General features: G+C 40.7%; 1 protein-coding gene across 2 annotated transcripts; it reads left to right on the forward strand.

Annotated features, from left to right (window-relative positions):
- The first annotated feature begins 801 nt into the window (after positions 1 to 801).
- On the forward strand, positions 802 to 20,864 carry LOC149286235 (large neutral amino acids transporter small subunit 4). Of its 2 annotated transcripts, XM_089494459.1 has the most exons (14): positions 802 to 961; positions 7,672 to 7,894; positions 7,978 to 8,033; positions 8,313 to 8,389; positions 14,054 to 14,146; positions 15,124 to 15,257; positions 15,343 to 15,545; positions 16,107 to 16,253; positions 18,230 to 18,241; positions 18,816 to 18,954; positions 19,639 to 19,771; positions 20,053 to 20,126; positions 20,400 to 20,523; positions 20,703 to 20,864. In XM_089494459.1, exons 1-14 carry the CDS (start codon positions 802 to 804, stop codon positions 20,862 to 20,864), a joined length of 1,737 nt encoding a protein of 578 aa, XP_089350585.1. The 2 variants fall into 2 exon arrangements, with proteins under 2 accessions (XP_089350585.1, XP_089350586.1); XM_089494460.1 differs by lacking the exon at positions 18,230 to 18,241.
- The last annotated feature ends 223 nt before the right edge of the window (positions 20,865 to 21,087 follow it).

Here is a 21,087-nt window from a genome sequence, read left to right on the forward strand (position 1 = left end):
TAAAGACGGCTCAGAACGGGAAGCAATTGGGCTAAAGCTAACGTGGTTAGTCTTATCTATGCTCTATTATCTGTTAGCCAGTTTTCAATTCTCACCATCCAGAGTCTTTGCTCAAGAATTATGCCATTAGATCTTTGCCCCTCTCAAAGACATATAGTTGATAAGAAAGATGAACCCATTGACTTTACTTCACTATATTTAACCCCTCCACTGTTGATGCACTGCTGCTGCGATTAATATGCATCATTTAAATGCTATTTTTATAAATGTCTTGTTATTATGTCATAGCAATAAATAATGCATATTAATGTATTTTTGTAATCACTATAATATGCATTAATGTCTTGCCGGTAGAGTACTTACCCATAGTAGATGCCGCAGCCCAATAGCCCATCTGCTGTCCAATTTTGAAAGCGCCAATCACTGACAACAAAGCACCCCAGGTGAAATGAGCATGAACCACTTTTTTTCAGCGCACGCTCACAGGTGGGGTAACTGTAGACCCCCTGCGACAAAAGTTGTCTCCCAGTGAGTATGCTGCATGGGCTTATTGGTTCATATGAACGTATGCCAGGCACCTAGGGGACAGGAAATGTGACAAATGCATAGGGTAGATTCTAATGAAAGGGGCATAACGAGTATAATTTAAAGGGGACACTCTATTATATAAATTGTAGCAAGCTTGGTTAAAGTTTTTTTGTATAGACTTTTGTATAGTTCTGTTTTTAACCATATATACACTTTTATTTTTTCCATTTCTGTTTCCAGGTTGACATTTGAAAAAAGAAACGAGAAGAAACAATGGCCCCTACTTTGGCCACGGCGCATCGGCGCCGCTGGTGGATGGCATGTACAGCTGTGGTTGAGAACCTTTTCTTTTCGGCAGTGCTTTTGGGCTGGGGCTCCCTCCTTATCATGCTGAAGTCTGAAGGGTTCTACTCCTACTTGTGCCACTACCCAGGTGAGAGCCAGGCTACCTTAAACAAGCTTATCTTTATGATATTCTCTAAGGTACTGACCATGCACTTCGTAACACTTTAACCCCTTCATGACAAAGCCCGTATATGTACGGGCTCACAATGCATTGTTTTTAATGGGGTTAAGGACAACCCATTGTCCTTAAGGGGGGGGGATCCCTTGAATACAACTGAAGTTCTATTGGCTTCAATGAAATCTTAAGGTGTTTTTTTTTGTTCTACACGGAATAAGTGACATAAGATGCAACAGTTTTTATAATACTATAATAAAGGCTAAATTATTTCAGTTAATGATTGTAATGTCTCATAAATCACTTAATTGCCACAGTGGTGGGCAGTACGCATTTGTTTGTGTAATAGGAAAGTATAATTCATCGTTATGTATGCTTATGTAATCAGTTTTTCAGCTTTCCCCAAAAATTAAATGACTATAGTTGTTCTGAACTAAGCCCCCCCCCCACACACACACTCCTACATGCACCCATCGAATGCCATCACCTCTGGTCTGATACTTTTGTATCGGGTCAGAGAAGAAGGGTTGGGGCATCAGACATTTGAAACATAATCTGGTCTAAATTAAAGTATAAACATTTTTCAGAGAGCTGTAAATGATGACTCAAGATATGTCTATTTTTGATGCCTTATCCACTGATGTTCATATCTTAAACCGAACATATTTTACTTTGCTGGTTTTCTGACGTATGGTTTTTTTTGAGCATGCCGAACCTCTGTTTTTAAATAATAAAATAAATCTGAAACCAATCATGACTTTTCTTGTAAGCCTCCATAGCACAACCTTTTTTTAAACTGGTGCAGCGTTACCTTCAATGTGTTGGTGCTTCACCCAAAACAGGACCTGCAAGTTTGTGCTGCAATTGTATAATGTCCAAATAACGACCAGTAATGTTTCCATATAGATGAGCATTGTGGTTTAATCAGAGGGCATCATTATTGGTGTAAAGACAAAGACATATCTGTCTCCTCCAGACGTACAAAAAGAAAAACACTGTTCCTCTCCATAGTTGGTCGGACATTGGATTTGGTGACAACTTCCTAATAACCGGAAACTGATGACTAAATGACAAGTTTCTTCGCGTGTGCCTTGTAGGCAGCAAATACCATCTCAGACATTTGACTCAGATATTTATGCCGAAGGTTACACACTTTATACAATGTGTGACACCCCTTCTTTAACCCTTTAATTCCCAGAGAAATGCACATCCTCCCCTTTGTTCAAATAGTTGCATGAAACCGGATGTTTCTCAGACTGCAAATGAAGAACCAGTTGACCGCCACTACATGAAATTCCAGAAACGTTTTAGATTCTATTCTGTTTTAAGCCAACATACAACCGGTTTCATATTTTCTGTGTTGTAAATGGCATCATCGTTTAATTCATAGTAGAATGGAGAGGAAATTAAGGTAAATTCGCTGCCCAACACTCTGAAGGTTCAAGGTGGAATGGGTAATTAAATGCCTCCTGCAGGCAACGGCTGCTAATGGATTCTGTCAGGAGACCGGTGCCTCGTGAATGAGTTACTTATTGTACATGAACTGGTATGAAACAAGTGCAACGTGTGGTCATCCATTCCCCCCGTGCTGCTCCAGGTCAGGAAAATGTTCAGACACTTTCTTGGCATCCCCTCACTGTCTGGTTCTGCTTTGAGGCAGGTAGTTGAATTGGTTAAGGTCATGGCCAGATATGAAGATGGCTAGGAACGCTACTGTACAGAGAACCCTATACTAACTAGGTCACTAGTATTACATTGAAACCTCTACCTGAAAGCAGTGCCAGCCAACAGGCACCCATTGTACAGCGCTGCAGAATATGATGGTGCTACGTAAAACAATCAATAACTGCCGTGATGCTTGTAACAGTTCCTATGCGCGTCAAGGGAGTTGTAGTTCCCAGCAGCTGGCGAGCTTTCTGTTGGCTACTTTACCACAGGTAAGTTAGCGTTTTAGTTACCAAAACTATTCCCTTGCCACCATTTTAGTTACTGGCTATAATTATTGAAATTCTCCAAGCCAAGGCCTTTTTAATCATTATATATATATATATAAAAAAGCTAGTTGCCACGTTCTCCCCACACCCTGGTTATTTAATCTGACTTTACCACAGGGCAGAGGGCAGATTTTTTTTCTTAGTTGAGCAATCTGGTAACTAATTCTGGAAACGCCTCAACCGTAATTTGTTCTAAAAGCTGCTGGCACAGGCAAGAAATAGAGTAGATGTAGCATAAAATATGAGATATGAAAGAAGGACTCTGATCACATCTGCATGTATGCCTGCTATCTTTCATCTCTCCAGAAACGGCATCTCAGCACTCCAGGAGCTGCCCTTTGGACTGTTAAGTAAATCTCAGCTGTCTGTCCGTGCGGCTTCCAGAACTGCTGAGCGCGCCTTTGGATTCCGGATACCAAAGGGCAGCCAGCCCAGTCTTAATCAAGCTTATATGTGTATGGCTAAGTGAATCCACTCAGGATGATGCTATTAATGAATAATAGAATGCCTTAATTTTCATGCCACATTTAGCTATATGGCGCCAGCTGTATCGAGCGCACAATGAGAGATCATACGATAGAAACACACAAACGTACGCAATAATACACCAGAAATGAAGGCCTATTTGCTTGGGCATTCTGCTTTGAAGAGCAAATCTGAGTCAATGTATGATTCAAATTGATTTTTTTTTTCTACTCCCCATCAGCTTACCCACAGACTTCACATATTGTCTAACTACTCAATATTTCATACAGCAGGGATGACTATCACCCCATCATCTGATGTCTTTGCACTAATCATATATATATCAAGTACATTGTATTTGCCATACAAGTGCAGATTTTAAGCTTGTGAGCAAGGCCCTCTTAATGCATCGGTTTAATCTAGTTTTGTATGTATGGTAAGAAGTGCTGCATCATTTGTTGGCACTATATATAGATATTTTATATATGATAATAGCACATCTGCCACATAAGGGGGCCTCTTTGAATCGAGAGCCCTTTTAACGCTCATGATCCACATATCCGTAAGGCAGAATCCTTAAGAATCCCTTATATTAAAGGGACTATATGCCATGCAGCCCTACTAATGAATGTATATTAAAATGATATGGAGATGAATCTCTCCTTGCACACATTATATTATGTGGGTTTTGTAGAGATTTGGCACATTGTGGGAGGAAGATGCTGCTAAACATGACAGATTCTCCCTTTTTCTGATGTTGGTACTCAGGAGCTTTTAACCAACTAAGAGACTATTTCTGATTAACAGAAGTTACATGGATTTCACTGGCCAAGGCATAAATATCCCTGGAAGGGTAGTTCATCTAAACACAGAGAGGAAGCAAACTTTAAGCTCCAAGTAGTTTTGGTTGTTGAAGGACCTCCTAAACGCAGTGTTCTAGTTTGTGTAGAATATACGTTGTAACACAGATACTCCTATACACAACCCAACATGTGATCTGGACTGTCCAGTTATGAGGACTTCTTGCAATGCTACATACTTGCCATTAGTCTGTTGCCCCCGTGTAAACCTATTGGCAACGTATGGTAATAAAAACATGGCACCGGACATTATCTTAGTAAAAATGAATACCCTGTAACTAGCGTTTAAAGCTTAATTACTCCAGCAAAGGAAATGTACCACATAATGTTAGATAGTAAATAGTTTTGCCTACAATGGAGAAGAATAGGTTGGTGCTCCCCAAAAGCAGCCGGAGATCTTTCAGGCAGCCCTTTTATAAGCCAAACCTGCTGAAAGCAAACCTTTTATTCTGGTGTCTGTCATTCTTTGAGTTTTGTGTACTTTTCTCCCCTATAGGACAGGTCTGTAGAAACGAGGTCATTCACATGGCCTTGTTCATGGAACAGGGTAGACAAAACCTCTGTTTTCTTGTACTCGGAATCTCGAGAGTGTTTTCAGACAGCTGGTTTGTCCAGTGCACCTTAACGTGTTTCAAAAGTTTATATTTATCACATAGTTACATAGTAATGTAGAGCTTGACGGTAGATAACAACCCTTTGGCCCATCTAGTCTGCCCATTTTTCCTGATTTAGGGGTTCCAAACCCCCTATCAGTCCTTGGTCTAGTCCCATAGCACGGATAACTTTGTTTTACAGAAATGGTAATTAAATTCATAAATCTTAAAACATTGTCCACATTTGTCCCTTCCTTCCAAACACATTTCTTGCAGCACTGAAAACTAATTGTAATATTGAGATTTTAATAATAAAATGGCTATACAAAGAATGATTTTCAGAAGACTAAAATAATGCCTCTTTGAATACTATGTCACTTGACTGTGCTTTTTTATCCCATTGGATTTAACACACAATGCATCGGACAAATATTCAGCATAGTCAGGGGTTAAGGCCGTTTCAAGGTATGCTACGTTCCTGGAATTTGCTCCCAAGCATGCAAGATAAATCTAAAGGTAGTACAATATAGAACAGCATATAGCCTTTACTCCTAAATAATACAAGGGTAATGGCCCAAAACTGCATGGGGGAGGGGGAGTCCAGGTGAAATTATTCACAACAAACTGGCACATCCCTTGCTTCTGCGTTCCTGTTGCCACGTTCCGCATGGAATACCGATTTACTGAATGCTAACCCTAGTGAGGCAGATGCTGGAATGCTGAGGTGGTAGGGGGCGCTATAAGGGTTTTATTTGCACATGGGGGGTGGCTGGAGAAATCTTCCCTTTTATGCTAAAATTCCACTTTTAGAATTACAAATAGCAAAGGTTGTATACCTTTTCATGAAACTTAATGTTAATGTATTCTCAGAAGAGAACCTGGAGCAATCATCACTGATCATACCTGATCACGCTGGTGGGAATTGGCTCGGTGCCTGTCCCAAGAGCTGAAATTTGCTTAATGGTGTGCTTTTTGACTCATTGGCAGTCCATTACGGTCTCCTGCACGGCAGGCTGCTTCCTACTACAAGCCCGTCCCTTGACAAACTAAATAAATATACTGGAATCTCCAGCCGTTGGCCCGCGGCTTGGTCAGATCACAAATAAACAAGATTTAAGGTGGAGAAAAAATGAATTCTTCTACTTTGTGTTTCTCTGTGTGTTAATTTGAAATGGGACCAATGTATCTATCCAACAATAAGTTACCAATTATATTGTGTTCTCGCTTTTATGGTTTCTATAGAAAACAAACTATATGCGTTATACATGATCAGGCGTACTATTGCTGCTGACTCAAGATACAATGGCTTTCAGCTACAAGGCAGGGCTATTGCTTGCGATCTTGCTTCCTACGTTGCTTCCCGTTCCTTTTTGTTTTTCATTCTTTCCATCATCACCTCGGCGCGCGCCGTATAAGAACCAGGGACGTCTTTGGTTTTGTGTTTGGAAGTCTACTCTCCTAATAACTGTAATGATGTCCAGCAATCCGCTGACTGCTGGATATAAACTTCTTCAAATCATTTTGCTTGTAATTGTGTACTTAGACCTGAAGGTATGACAAACACGCACTTGGCTTGTTACCTGTGAATTTTGTGAAGGAAGCAGAAAACACGCCATTTTTAACAGTATCTGCGCAGTGAGCTGTGCTAACTCGTTCCTGTAAAGTTTATTTTTTTTCGAGGTCAATTCATAGAAACTGTAAGACAAACAGGGACACTTCTATTTTGGGAATGGAGCCAGGATACTTTAAAATAGCTTGAGAACACCGGGCGAGACCTTTACACAGACAGGCTGTTCTATCACCAAGCTAAAACAAACTTGTTTACAGATTAGTTAACGTCTTGTTCACGCTGCCTGCCGCACGAATACCCAGCCTATCCATAGCAACTTGACTGGGAAGCCCAATGCCATTAAACTGCATTGTCCACAGAGTCAGTGCCTCTCCCTCATCATGTTTATCTCCATGACCTTTCACCCACATCTGTTTCCTGTTACCATATCCTCCCTCTGCCAAAGTCCCAAGATCATATGAAAAAATGGTAAAAAAAGAGAGAAAAGGCAGGGGGGGGAGGATAGAAGAGAGCGCAGATTACGCTGCCGTATGTAAATTATTTTTTTGGCTAATAGCCAAAAATGTATGCACTATATCGTGCTTAACCATTATTTATAGATGGACACAGCACCACCATATTGTGTAGCGCTGTACAAAGTGTAAACGGGACATACCAAGTAGTGCATCGCATAACCGTTGGGATTTACAGAAAGAAACCCCCATAATATTCCATGACTTGCTTAGAAAGGAACTGTAGTAGAAACACAAGATTATAATATGTTCAGTTGTAAGATTTTGACATAAAATCGTTTATGTGCTTTATGTTAATCTAGCTAGTAATCCGCCCGCAGGTACCAAGCTTCCGGGGTGAAAAAATATGTTTCTCACCACAAATATGTATTATCACCTATCTTTTCTTAATCTGCCCATATGTCCATACTGGCTTAGACTGGTACAAGACTCCAGGTGAGTATTACCTAGTGGGATCCAGACGTCTTATGTTTTGGTTTTCCTGTCCTGTCTTCATGTTAAATCCCCATTGGACATTTCCGAACCCCAATAACTAAAGAGTGCATGGAGTCCGTACAACTCAAATATGCATTAACGAGAGGAAATTTGGGGTTAAAATAGATAAATTAATAAAAAAGCCAGTACGGAGCAGATACTGTATGTAGCAGTCCAGTATCATCTACCTAATCTACTGTGTTGTTTTTTTTTAGACAATGTTACCTCTGCAAACATCACTAACAGCAGCAGCGTGTTTGGAAATGAGACAGTCAAGGAGCAGATCATAGAGATAAATGGCTGGCTGGTGTGTAAAGAGCAAGACGAGATGTTGAATTTGGCCTTTACCGTGGGCTCCTTCCTCCTCAGCGCCATCTCCTTACCTCTGGGAATTATCATGGACAAGTACGGTCCTCGCAAGCTCAGGCTAAGCGGAAGGTACGTGCATCTCTCGTCAGACGTATCGGGCTCCTGTTCTGTTGCTTGTTTGTTTATCAGGTGATTTATTTTTTTTATTTCAGTGCCAGCTTTGGAGTTTCCTGCCTACTGATTGCATATGGAGCAAGTAACCCCAACTGTGAGTAAAACCCCTCTCTGCTATATGGGTATTGGAGGGACCTATCCACTTGGCTCATTCCAACACCCCGTTATCAATATGCATTATGAAGGGCAGACTCCAATGAACCTTTCCAGCAGGCCCTGTATAATGCAAAACTAAATCAGCAACAAGAGCTTTAAGAAATCTCCTGCATTCCCATTTTTTGTTGTTTTTTGGTTTTTTTTTGCACCAGTGAGTTGTCTTGGTTCTGAGTGCAGCAATCTTGATCTTCTTGTCTTTTTTCCCTTATGATGGCAGCTTTGTCTGTGCTGATATTCGTTGCCCTGTGTCTCAATGGCTTTGGAGGAATGTGTATGACTTTCACCTCATTGACCGTAAGTATGAAGGTTCTCTGCCTACTTGCTTCTATTACAGTATGTCTTTAGCAATGCAGGTCTGTAAAGTGCTGTAATACTGATGTTTGTGACAAGGTGTTAAATACATCGCACTAATCTTTGAATTGCACAGACACCCATCCATCTATCCACCCGTCCATCTATCCACCCGTCCATCTATCCACCCGTCCATCTATCCATCTACCCATCCATCTATCCACCTACCCATCCATCTATCCACCCATCCATCTATCCACTCATCCATCTATCCACCCATCCATCTATCCACCCATCCATCTATCCATCTATCCCATCCATCTATCCACCCATCCACCCATCCATCTATCCCATCCATCTATCCACCCGTCCATCTATCCACCCGTCCATCTATCCACCCGTCCATCTATCCACCCGTCCATCTATCCACCCATCCATCTATCCACCCGTCCATCTATCCACCCGTCCATCTATCCACCCGTCCATCTATCCACCCATCCATCTATCCACCCGTCCATCTATCCACCCATCCATCTATCCATCTATCCCATCCATCTATCCACCCATCCATTGATCCAAGGAAAACCAATGCGTGATCTGCTCACACTGGCCAGATGCACCTAGACAAGTGAACTCACAAAGCCCGTTGCCTTGAAATGCTAGATGGAGCCAGGGCCGTGGAACCGCTTGCCGTTGCTCAGAGATAGTTAGGTGAAGATTAAACCCACACGCCATAATGTAGCTTCACTGTCGTTGCACTAATTGGATTTCCTCATGTGAATGATTTGTTTGCTTTTGTGAGCCCAGCAATTTGTTTCTGCAAGAACACATTTATTTAGGTGACACTCGCGCTGATTCCATAGAGACGGATGCCCTTTCCCTATTGATTGAGTTTTGTTTGGCTGTAGCACTATTTAACACAAATTTGTGCAGCTCGATATTAAGAATATCATATACAGTTCAGCAATATGGGCTACAGGGGTGGAATAATATAGCAGATCCTCAAGAGCTCATCATATCGCATCCTGTTTTAAAGTATGAAAGTTGAATTTTAACACTTCTGTAACTAAATGATGGATTAGATATATCATGCCTAGTTCTGTTGATTGGCCCAAACCCTTCCCAGATAATAATTATTTAATCAATTGAAATGTTGCCGGGAACACTTAATTGTCATGTGACATAAAAAGCAGGCTCTAAAAATTGATTAAAAAAATTTAAATAGTTTAAAGTCATTAAACCCTTGGACCAAACATAAAATAACATTTTGCGTAAGTGGACGAGCCCCTCACTCCCTGTTAAGTTTGTACGAATGATTATACTGTTGGGGGAGGATACATGACGTGCATTTTTGTTTTGTTAACGTTGTTTATTGTTATCTATGTATACTCTTTTTTTTTTTTTTTTGCGTGCTCATAACGAGAGCCCAGGACCAGCGCGAGATAACGTTAGGAAAGTTACTCCCATGCAGTGACATGTGCGATAAGTGGTTCTCCGCTGACGTCCACGCAAAACACATGTTGGGTGCATCTTTCATTTTGTCCCAAATATATATAATATAGAATGAGAACTATGCAGATGATTTAGTTAAAGTTTGAGAGCAGAAACTGTAGCAGCGTCATGAAACATAGAAACGGAATAACGGGTCTCTAAAGCTGCGCATGTTGCAGTTGCAGGGCTACAGCTTACCGAGTGGCTGCTAATTTTGTCTTTTTATTTTGGTGCAAAAACGCAACAAATCATTTGATACGTGGCATGCGCCGCATCTTACAGCGCATTGTGAACCAAAAGCTGTTCTACACAATCCAGAGCAAGTCTCCCCCATTCAATTTTTAACGGCCAGATCAGTTTGAGATAGAATACTCGTGCTGTCTATTAATTCACTTATTGAATAGTGGGAATTTTCTCTTGGATGAACATCAATTCCTGGAATGATATTTATCTAGATATAAATGTGAGAAAATATTTAATGATTTATTTAAAGGCTTACCCCTGAGTTTCCTATCATAAAATATGCTTTGTTGTTTTATCCTAGTAAGCGAGGCCTATTAAATTCATATAATATATATATATTAGATATTCTATTCATATATATATATATAATTCATGCATTTTAAAGGATTTTCGAGTCTTTCGGGAGTGACAGGGCTGTGGGGTAGGTGCTGTTTTTGATTGACATATACAAATGGAAACACGGAGAAACATCCTAAATACACGCTGTCCTGCGTTCAAGAACACCGTCACTCGCTGCTCCTACCTGTGGATATTTATCCTTGTTTTAGGAGCTCTGTCGGAAGGTGTTGTTTGTTATCGCAGAGATATGTAAGGGTGGCGCAGAGAACGTGCCGTGTGAACGGGGATTTGGTACCAGGCGCAGGTCAGGGAGGACGCAGGTCAGAGAGGGCTAATAAATGGCTCAGGGGGGTCAGTTTGTTGGCTAACTTTCCCAAACAAATCTGCAGTTACAACAATGCAGCACCAAACAGGCGATTGCCTGATAAACAACATTTTAATGAATACTGAGTGTAGATTAGCCCGTTTAACGGGATTAAAGCACAAGATGATTGTTTTCGTGTTTACAACCTTTGCAACAAAACGCAGGCACCAATCCGCAATTTTCTTTTCTGCTGCTTAATGTCACAGATTAACCCCTTTTCCTCTGGAAATTGATGGGATTAGAAACAAGAGGAAGTAGCCCCTGTAACATGAACTGAATAAGAGGGGTTCTAACTGATGTCCTTAAATACCCCCATACTGGGTGTCACGAACGCACTCTACTCCAAGCATGCGCGTGACTTGGTTCTGGTGGTAAAAGGGTTAAAATTCACTATCTGTCTGCCCTAGACCGGAAATAGTGATAAAAATACAAATATCCACCCTTAATACCACCCGCAATTAACTATAATGATATAACAAATATCAAAATAACGCTGCCACCACCAAGACAATTTAGAAATGGGGTGCCTTGGTACCCCAAACGAATCAGACTATAAAAACCCACACAGTATATTTTAACACAATAATTATGTGATTTAAAATTACCAATAGAACGGTCTCTTCAGGTAACGTGAGTCTTTACCAGACAAAGGCAGAACTTAATAAACGAATATTTATTATGAATAAAAAAATCACAGTGCATACAAAAAAGATGATAAACAGATTATTTACACCAACAGATAAAATAAAAAGGAGAAAATTACAGAAAACCTAACTACTCACTGAATGGTCAAGTAACAGTTTTTCTGTCCGTAGGGCTCCGGCAAGGAAAGATGGCGACTTACTCAAAATTAGATCTTGGCCCCTAGTAAGCACACTGACCAATCTTCTTTCACTAACTTTATACTCTTTCCCAGTTCATCTCGAGTTTCCAAGCCGGCCCAGAGGTGGTATAAGCAGAGGGAAGGTGTACCATAAGTGACCTCCCCCTTGAGTAGTGGAAACATATCAGTCCAAATAACTTATTTTCATTTTATCGTCCCTCCTGTGCTCGCCACAGCCATAATTCATGCATTTATGAATTTCCTGTAAATTGTGAAGTCCATAGATATGTCACACTTGCTACATATGACTGACCATCATAGACTTCACAATTCCTTCCAAACCGTTTACGTCATGTTTGTACTCTTTTTGTAGGCTGCGCGTTCCCCGTTCTAGGTATGCACACAAGGAGGTATGATAATGAATATATGAGTTATTATTGATATGTGTTGGATATGACCTGGATATGAGATGGTTTTCCTGACTGCTAGTGGTCACTTAGCATATCAAAGAATCCAGTATTATGAGGGGGAAACAGGCATATGGTTGTCTACATTTGAACCTAGACAAAACGGCAGCTCCACTGCAGGACCTAACACCCTGTAGAAGGCCCCGGTTGGAGTCCGAGCTTCAAAGGACACATTTATCTCACAAGACCTTTTGGCACCACATGACTGTACAATCAAATTAACCCTTCTCATACTGAAATTGGCCATACCATCTCTACCAAGTAGCAAGTCCATGTATGCACTACACAAGTTGGTGTGACACTGGGCAGTTTTCTGATGTCTACGTCAGAGCTCAGCTGTCCGCTTGGCACAACGTCACGTCACACGCTGGGATCCTTTTTACATTCCTTCTTAGTTCAGCAACATCTGTCTGTCACGGGATCCTGTCCAGCACCCGGTTTTCTGGGAAAACGGGATCCCCTTAGGGTCTGAATGTGCCAGAGTTTAAATAAACTACAGAGCACACGTTACACAAACACTTCAGTTTCTCCGTAGCCTCACCCGCTTCTGTTCTAGAACGGCACCTTGTAAACATCGCAGCTCTTCTGGCTGTAAGGAGAGGACACTCAGGGCTCTGCTTACTAAACAGTGCACCCAGATTTTGGAACGTATCCGGACAAGACTGAAACGCAGACTTGTCTGTCTGCACGGGGTGTTTGAGCTCCAGCTTTACTGATATTCTAGCAGTGAAATAGTGGTTATTATTTAGCGGGTGCCATAGGGATCATGTGTGATGTTTATCTGCTGTCCGTGTGGGTGACATTGTTGGCTGACCTGGTACATAATGGCCCTGAAAGTCTCCGTATCGTCACAGAATGAATACAGCAGACACACCTTTTGTGAAGTTCAGATCAACATTCAGGTTTCCAAGTCTCTCCGGCCATCTGCTCTTTAGAAGGAATTGACCTTTTTGTTTGTGCCGCTGCAATGACCGTCTGCGGCGTTTACTAACACGGGTCATTAGAAATTCAGCGGCTCCCGCGAACATATGTGCGTGCCCTGCAAGGAAATAAAACGATTACGCTTCTTATCTGCAGGCTCGGGAGTTATAAATTCCATTTCAAAATAAAATGCTAATGATTCCGATAATCTGGGCTTTCTAAATGAGAATGTGTCATAGCCGTTTACAACACGGTGCCGTGCTCTCTGACTAATATATTAATGTTTAATGTCTCCGGAACAGAGTGTTCGCTGCACATGCGAAGCCAGGCAAGAATAAAAGGAACCATGTGCAGAAATTGGGATTATTAGAAAGAATAATCTTATCATTTGTCATTGTAACCATTTTAAGGGAGCTCTCACGTCATACTTTTACCCCCAGACTCCTTTGGCATGTGGGGTATTTCTCTGTGAATTACTTGCAGGGCTTTTATTTCCTTCTCCTTGATTACTTGGCACCTCTGAAGGTGTAAAGGATAGCCGGCCTAAGGTGGGACATCCCCATTCTCATGGGAGAAATGCATGGGGAGATAGCGAATAATACCCAAATACCCAGTGCTGCCGATTTAAAGTTACAGGCAGCGTCTTGGTAACTAAAAAAATGAATAATAATAATAAAAAATGTATGCCAAGCAAACATGGCACAGACCCCATCGTTGGCTTCTTGTTAATTGTGTTGTACTGTTTTGACTCAACTTGGCATTTCTAATTAAAGGAACGATTAATGTATAAATGAATGTAGCTGGGCACGTCGAAAGGGACATACTGGCAGGAATGATTCTTGTTTGGATTGGTAGTGCGGGTTGCGCAAGTTGGAGGACAATAAACCTCAGTCACGACAGACTGCCCGGTATAACTAATGGCGATGGATAACATCTTTTCATTTCCTGCGTATTTCAGCCATTGTGAAAAGATGAGATAAAACTTCATAACGGAACAGTTTTCATCTCTTCTCTCCTAGCTGCCCAACATGTTTGGCGACCTGCGCTCAACGTTTATTGCACTGATGATCGGCTCCTATGCCTCCTCGGCGGTCACTTTCCCCTTCATCAAGGTGAGGGTCTGTTCTTTAAACCAGTAGATGCTCCTGTACGAAGGATTTGAAGGCTGTTGACATTCTTCCGAGAGCCTGTTCTCTTATACGGCTGCTATGAAAATATCAGTTTTATAAACCAGTCCGATCTGGTTAGAGATTTGCACTTCCTGGTTGTTATTTTAAGGTAAATGGCAGGGGAGGATTAAATCAATCCATTTGTGATCCCTTTGGACGCAAAACATTCGGACAACAATAACTCCAGCTTACTTAATACCCTGTCCTAGACTATACTCGCTATGTGTGTGCAGACATATAAACAGTTAAAAAGCTGTGGGTGACCCGGTATATCATACAGAATGTGGAAGCTTCACTCCCCACACAGACTGTGAAGGAAGAATGAACCCCAAATCAGCATTTCTCATTCTAGCACACCTTATTTTCATTTCAATAGCTAGAGGAGGCAGGGGATATGCAGACAGCAAATATTGACCACACAGGGAGATTGTAAGACCTGCTCACACTTCTGTTTGACTTATGACTAAACATTAAAATAAATGCCCTACTATCAATCACCTATTGTTACCGTGCCCAGGAGTCGTTTGCTTTTACCTCTTTAAACGTTAATTCCACAAAGTACCCACTACAATAGAAGAGGTTTAAAGTGAATGGCTATATCCATTTATAAATGCTTTACATGGTCTATTTACAGTTCCTGAAATTGGATCTGCAATTTCATTTGATATAAATAACTTATATAATGCCTATGAACCTTAAGACTTGGGCTATTAGGATCCATATTAAACGTGGCTTGTCCATTAGCTGAATGTTTTTATTTCCAGTGCTGCACGCAATGCACATATGTTTGACTTTGGAAGGCTATATAATCTTAATTAATTAAATGTCTGAAAGTATAAGCATTGCATGCATATATATATATATATATTACAGTCTGTAATCAGCTTTGTTAACTATTGCTCATCTGATTCAATTTTTAGGTTATTTACGATCTACATGTGAGCTTTATAACTATTTTAATAGTCTGGGCTGCTTGCGCCATACTTGTCTTTTTCAACTGCTTCTTCAACTGGCCTCTAGAACCGTTCCCCGGCCCAGAGGACATGGATTATACGTAAGTTCTTCACGTGGCTCCTCTACCCGCTTGCTCGAACTAGATGGTGTTTGGGCATAACTAATGTATTTATTCTTGCCTCTAGAGTAAAGATTAAGTTCAGCTGGCTGGGCTTTGACCACAAAATCACAGGAAAGCAGTTCTACAAGCAAGTAACAACGGTGGGCCGACGACTCAGTGTAGGAGGCTCCATGAAAAATCCAAAAGAACTGGCAGCCCTTCAGGAGGGGAACAAGCTCTGTCTCTCCACCGTAGATCTGGAGGTGAAATGCCAGGCAGACAATGCAGGTACATCCATAACTTTGCCTGCTTGAGTAATTCTAGGTTTATGGGGAAATTGTGAAAGGCAACCTGCTTTTATTTTTACAACTTTGTATCCACCCAGCAGGCCCACTGCCATTAGCCTATCATAGAAACACCAAATTTGACAGCTTATTTTAGAACGTTTTCTTTTTTTTTTGTACCTACTTTAAAAACTGTTTATTTGGCTTCACATGCATGTTTAAATCCCACTGTATCAGAAAGGTTACCAGAGTGGCATGGAAGGGGCCATAACATATATTAAAGCACCAAGGTCATATACTCTTTTAGACTTTGTAAATTATTAACCAAATGCATAAGTTGATAGACAGTTGTGTGTGTGTGTGTGTGTGTGTATATTGGTTTTGAAATTTACTCTAGAATGCTGATTCCATTTTAAACTTAAATGAAGTATCTGCATTTCCGTCATATAATTAATTAAAACAAACATTGTAAATATATATTTCAAGGTCTTTGCGATGTGGTATTTCCAGACTAATCTCATAAAAAAAGAACTCTGTTAATGCTGCGCTGATGTTCTCTCTGCAGCAACTCCATCCTTTATGAAAAGCGTGTTCAGTCCCATTCTTCTGCTGAGCCTCATCACTATGTGTGTCACCCAGCTCCGTCTCATCTTCTATATGGGAGCCATGAACAACATCCTAGAGCACCTTGTGGATGGGGATTTGGAAACTGGTAAGTCATGTCCTGTGGCAAAGTTTTGTGAAAGTGTTCTACTTACAAGCCAAACTCTTGGATGAGGCATCTTTATGAAATAGAATGCGGATGCTTCACTGCCTACGCAGACCGTGGTTGCTATTGGTCAAAATACCTCACCAAAGCAATCCCAAATCAATGGGTATTTTTTATTATTATTATTTTTATTCATACATTCAAATACAAAAACAGCACAATGGCAGTGACACTTTATGTTGTGATCTAACATCTGCTTTGGAGATGCTTACATCAGATGGCCATTGGATATCCAGAATAAAAGTCCCATGGGCCATTGCCTGTATGGCCATTGTAATGACAAAAATGAATGCATTGTATCGGCAATGGTATTAACCCGTGGGGAGAGTTAAGCCTGGGTGCCAGTGGTGTGTATAGAAAGGACTACCCAAGTGTGTCTATAATTGTTCTTAATCCACTTGTGCTCTAAGTACAGCTAATTTATTATATAAAGCATTGCATCACAGAGCATTAGTTTTAAGTGTAAAGACTATAGGCGCATGATGCCTTTAGCTGTTATTGTGAGTTTTGTTCACTGCAAATATATATAGATCTCTTATTCCTTGTCCATCTATCCGTTAAATGTTAACTACTTTCACTAATGCAGATCTGTAGTAGCCACAGTATAGCGTTAATTACTCTGCAGCGCCCCCTGGTGTACAAAAATATTTTAGTGACTCACAGTGAACAATTCACGTGCTATTTACATCAGTTATATCATCTTGAGTTGCAAAATAGTTTGTGGCAGAAGTTCAATGTGGCTGATCCAGTCTGAACCTGCTGTATCAGCAGTCATCATCTCAAAGCTGAAAGACATTGTTCAGAGATAAACAGGGAGACACGAAGCTTTACTCAAATAAATGTGCTCACGAGTGTAACCAATAACAAAATATTTATACAGCACCCAATCGAAAGGTCCAAGGCCGTAAACCAGACCTTATAAAAGAATATCAGCAGTTCTGCCATTATGAAATAACATAGAGGGCTGGTTACCCCTTGGTCACACGGAGAATATTCCTGATGAGCACTTCACTCCAATAATGTTTAACCCGATTCTGTGCACACATTCCTTATACATACCTGCAGTAAATACCGTAACTAGTACTTTGCCATCATGATCCTGTTTTTCAACTACTGACATGCCAACTAGGAGCTTTAAATAAAAAGCACGTTGCCCAATGATTGTTTTAATGACTACATATAATATGCCATGCGGTCTGTGAATGGTAGCTGCAGCTTTACAGTTTTACGGGGACATTTGTGGAATACCTCGGTATTCTAGATTATCATATAACTGCAATGGATGGGTATGGGGCTAGCACTGAGCACACCTATATTACATACATGCTGGTTGTTGTCATTCTCTGAATTGACGTACCATGGCGGGTACAGCTTTAACTGATGCACAGGGAGGCTTTAGCAGTTATCCCGTTATCATAGCTGGTATAATATTCATTTTCTATTTTAACTTAACGTCTCAAAATGGTTCATAAGCTATATATATATATGTATGTATGTATATATATATAATATATATATAAGTATGTGCCCCGAGCAGTTAGGGAAATAAAAACTAAATTATGTCTGATGGGAAGTAGTGACTGGAGCCTTCAGCAAAGATCCAACAGTTACTCATAGAATATTTCTGCTCGTCACTCTGCTAATATGCTGATATCGGATTGTCGTACATTCACTTCCTCGTGGTTGACACAAATGCATTGGAGAAGCAAAATAAAACACTTTTGTATTCTGCTTGGGTTTTGCTTTCTGCGGGGAGATGGATCCAGTTTTCACTGACCACGTTTAGTCACCCGCTGTACAGTCATCACGTGAATTCCCCAGATGTGTTTGGTGGGTTCTGCAGTCTGTGTTAATGGCTCTCTCTTTTTCTATTGCTTCCTCGCTGTCACATGCTGGCTTCATGCTTTCCACACGTTTAGTGATGCACACGGGTAAGCTTGGAGGAACCTTACATTAAAAGCCATCGCCAACTATTTCTCAGACAGCATTTCTCGTCATATTTGGGAAAGGATGTTTTAACCCACATAATAAAATGTATTGGCAATCCTGCAATGATTAACCCCTTAAGGAAAACAATGCATTTTGAGCCCGTACATGTACGGGCTGTCATTAAGGGGTTAAACACGTCACAGTTTACAGAGTAGAGGTCGTTCCAACGGTGACCCCTAAACCAGATACAGCAATCCGGGGCTTTTCTGCCTTTTCTGTTGGTCCCACTGCGTGCGGATGGATGGCGTGCATTGAGTCTTGTCTTGCATGGTGTATAAAGCCCCTGGTGTGAGGGGGCAAAAACAATGATCAGCTGACAGTTTCTTTTCCCAAACACTCTTAGAATTCCATGAAGAACCCCAGAAAGGTTGCCCGTAACTTTGTAACATCTTCCCAGTGCAAGGGAGGTGTATATCAATACGAATGATGGAGAATAAAATATTTCACATGTTCGTAGGCTGGTGTTGACGAAGATGGTCGAGGGAACGCTAACCGTATGTCTGTTTCTCTTCACAGTCAGCCTGTATACATCCATTTTTGGGGTGTTACAGCTGCTCTGCCTGCTCACAGCCCCGGTCATTGGATATATAATGGATTGGAAGCTGAAGGAATGTGACGACGGAAACGACGATGAGGAGGACAAGAGCAATGAGCAGTAAGAACCGCTTTCAATTCTTTAAAGCAGACCTTTTCCAACATATCTCCTAGACACAAAGACCTTATTAACCTTATTACTCAAAAAAAGGATAATGCTGTCCTCTTAGATATTTGTGTTTAAAAATATAATCAATCCCACAAATGAAACATATAGTTTATAATATATTTTTATGTAAAAATAAATAAAAAATAAAATCCATATTCTTATCAGCAGCGCAAAGGTTTCTCCAGTGCTGATAGCCGTTAATACATAAAGCAAATATTTCTGAACCCAGGACTCAGTTCTGTAATTTTACGGTCAACTGGTTATTAGAATTATAATAATATATGCAACTGTATAGACCGTGGACTAGACAGAGTTTAATATCACACCCTACCCTACACGCTTGTAAATACCAAAAGCATTATTCAGTTAGCATTCTATAAATGATTTTCTCATTCACTGTATCGTATACCGTGTTTGATAGGATGATGTTGTTTTTTACTAAATGCTCACATTTCTATAGAATATGTTAATTCACTTTGTGTCAAAAAAATAAACCTCATTCCTGAATCACTTGTGAATGTCCAACATTTTATATACCAGCAAATGGATTCAGACTTTCTGCTGATCTATATTATGCCCCCTGGCTTCTTTGTTTTCATATATTATCTCTTTTACAAAATCCATATTCTCTTCCAGAAATGGCAAGAAAAAGAAAAAACGGGATCGTCAGATTCAGAAGATCACAAATGCCACTCGGGCCTTTGCGTTTACCAATTTCCTGATGGTGGGGTTTGGAGTCACCTGTCTCATTCCCAACCTACCCCTACAGGTGTGTGCGAACGTCTCACATACTGTGTGTTACTTATGGATGTCTTTGTGACGGCTGCCTCGGGTTATCTGTATATTCTACTATGCACTAGTCACATTGGGGATCTTGTATAAACCTCGAGTCTGCTAGTAGGCGCTAAATGTGGTGCAATCACCTTAGCAACCAAGAATCTCACTTTTTAACTCTTTGGTTAGTTCTCCCTGCTGTTGATTAAAAATTTGTGGGTTTTTTTTGTTGTTTCGTTAAAATGACGTAATGCTATAATTTCCCATGTTTTTCAGATCCTTTCATTTATTTTGCACACGATAGTCAGAGGATTCATTCACTCTGCCGTGGGAGGACTCTATGCTGCTGTGTAAGTGAACAGGGCGTCCGATTTAAACGTTTTAGAACCAGTCTGTTTAACGTTTGTTGGCCACAATCTTAACACGTGAATGTATCGGGAAATGCAGTACGTTTAGCAATCTTCCAGTATAGGCCACACATTCATTTTTATAACGTGTCCATTGGAAGGTCAGGGTGTAACGTCTATCCGGCGTAAGGATGATTTATTCTGCCTTTTGGTTAACTGACACACAATTCACTTGGAGAGTTTTTATTCTGACAGCTGACTTCTGTGTTTTTTCAGATATCCTTCATCGCATTTTGGCAGTTTGACCGGATTGCAGTCTCTGGTTAGCGCGCTCTTTGCACTGCTCCAGCAGCCTCTCTTTCTGGCTATGATGGGACCTTTAGATGGCGATCCACTCTGGGTACAAATAACATTTAAATCATTGTCCTCATATATACGTATAAACATTGTGTTCTGTGTGGCCTACTAATAAAAAATGAATACATAATAAAGGCTATCTCACATTATAATTATAAGCCACTTTCTGGTAAAGTTAATATTTTTGATAATCTAATATTCCGTTTTCTTTTCTTGTGACAGGTCAACGTAGGTTTATTGGGAATGAGCATGTTGGGATTCTGCCTTCCTCTCTACCTCATTTTCTTTAAGCGAAACCTGAAGAAGCAACAAAAACAGAAGATCGAAGATTCAAAGTTATACTTGAAAATCAACGGCACTCCTGATCACGAAGCCTTTGTGTAATTAATGTCAGGCAGCGAAGGCTCGGCCTTTCTCTCCAGTATGCTTCTTCCCATTTTCTCGATGGGAAGATGTCACTCCAGCGATACCACTTCAGAACAACTGTCCGACTCCTCCGCGTTCCCACCCAAGCACCAAATTCCTCCCGGTGCTTTCTCTAACAATGTCTCTCATTCTCCACTATGCTATTAAGGACAATTTGAAAGCAGGATCTTCTTCACAGAGA

The sequence above is a fragment of the Sceloporus occidentalis genome, unplaced genomic scaffold, assembly GCF_023333645.1.
Source record: "Sceloporus occidentalis isolate IW3139 unplaced genomic scaffold, rSceOcc1.0.p SCAF_72, whole genome shotgun sequence".
NCBI lineage: Eukaryota > Metazoa > Chordata > Lepidosauria > Squamata > Phrynosomatidae > Sceloporus > Sceloporus occidentalis.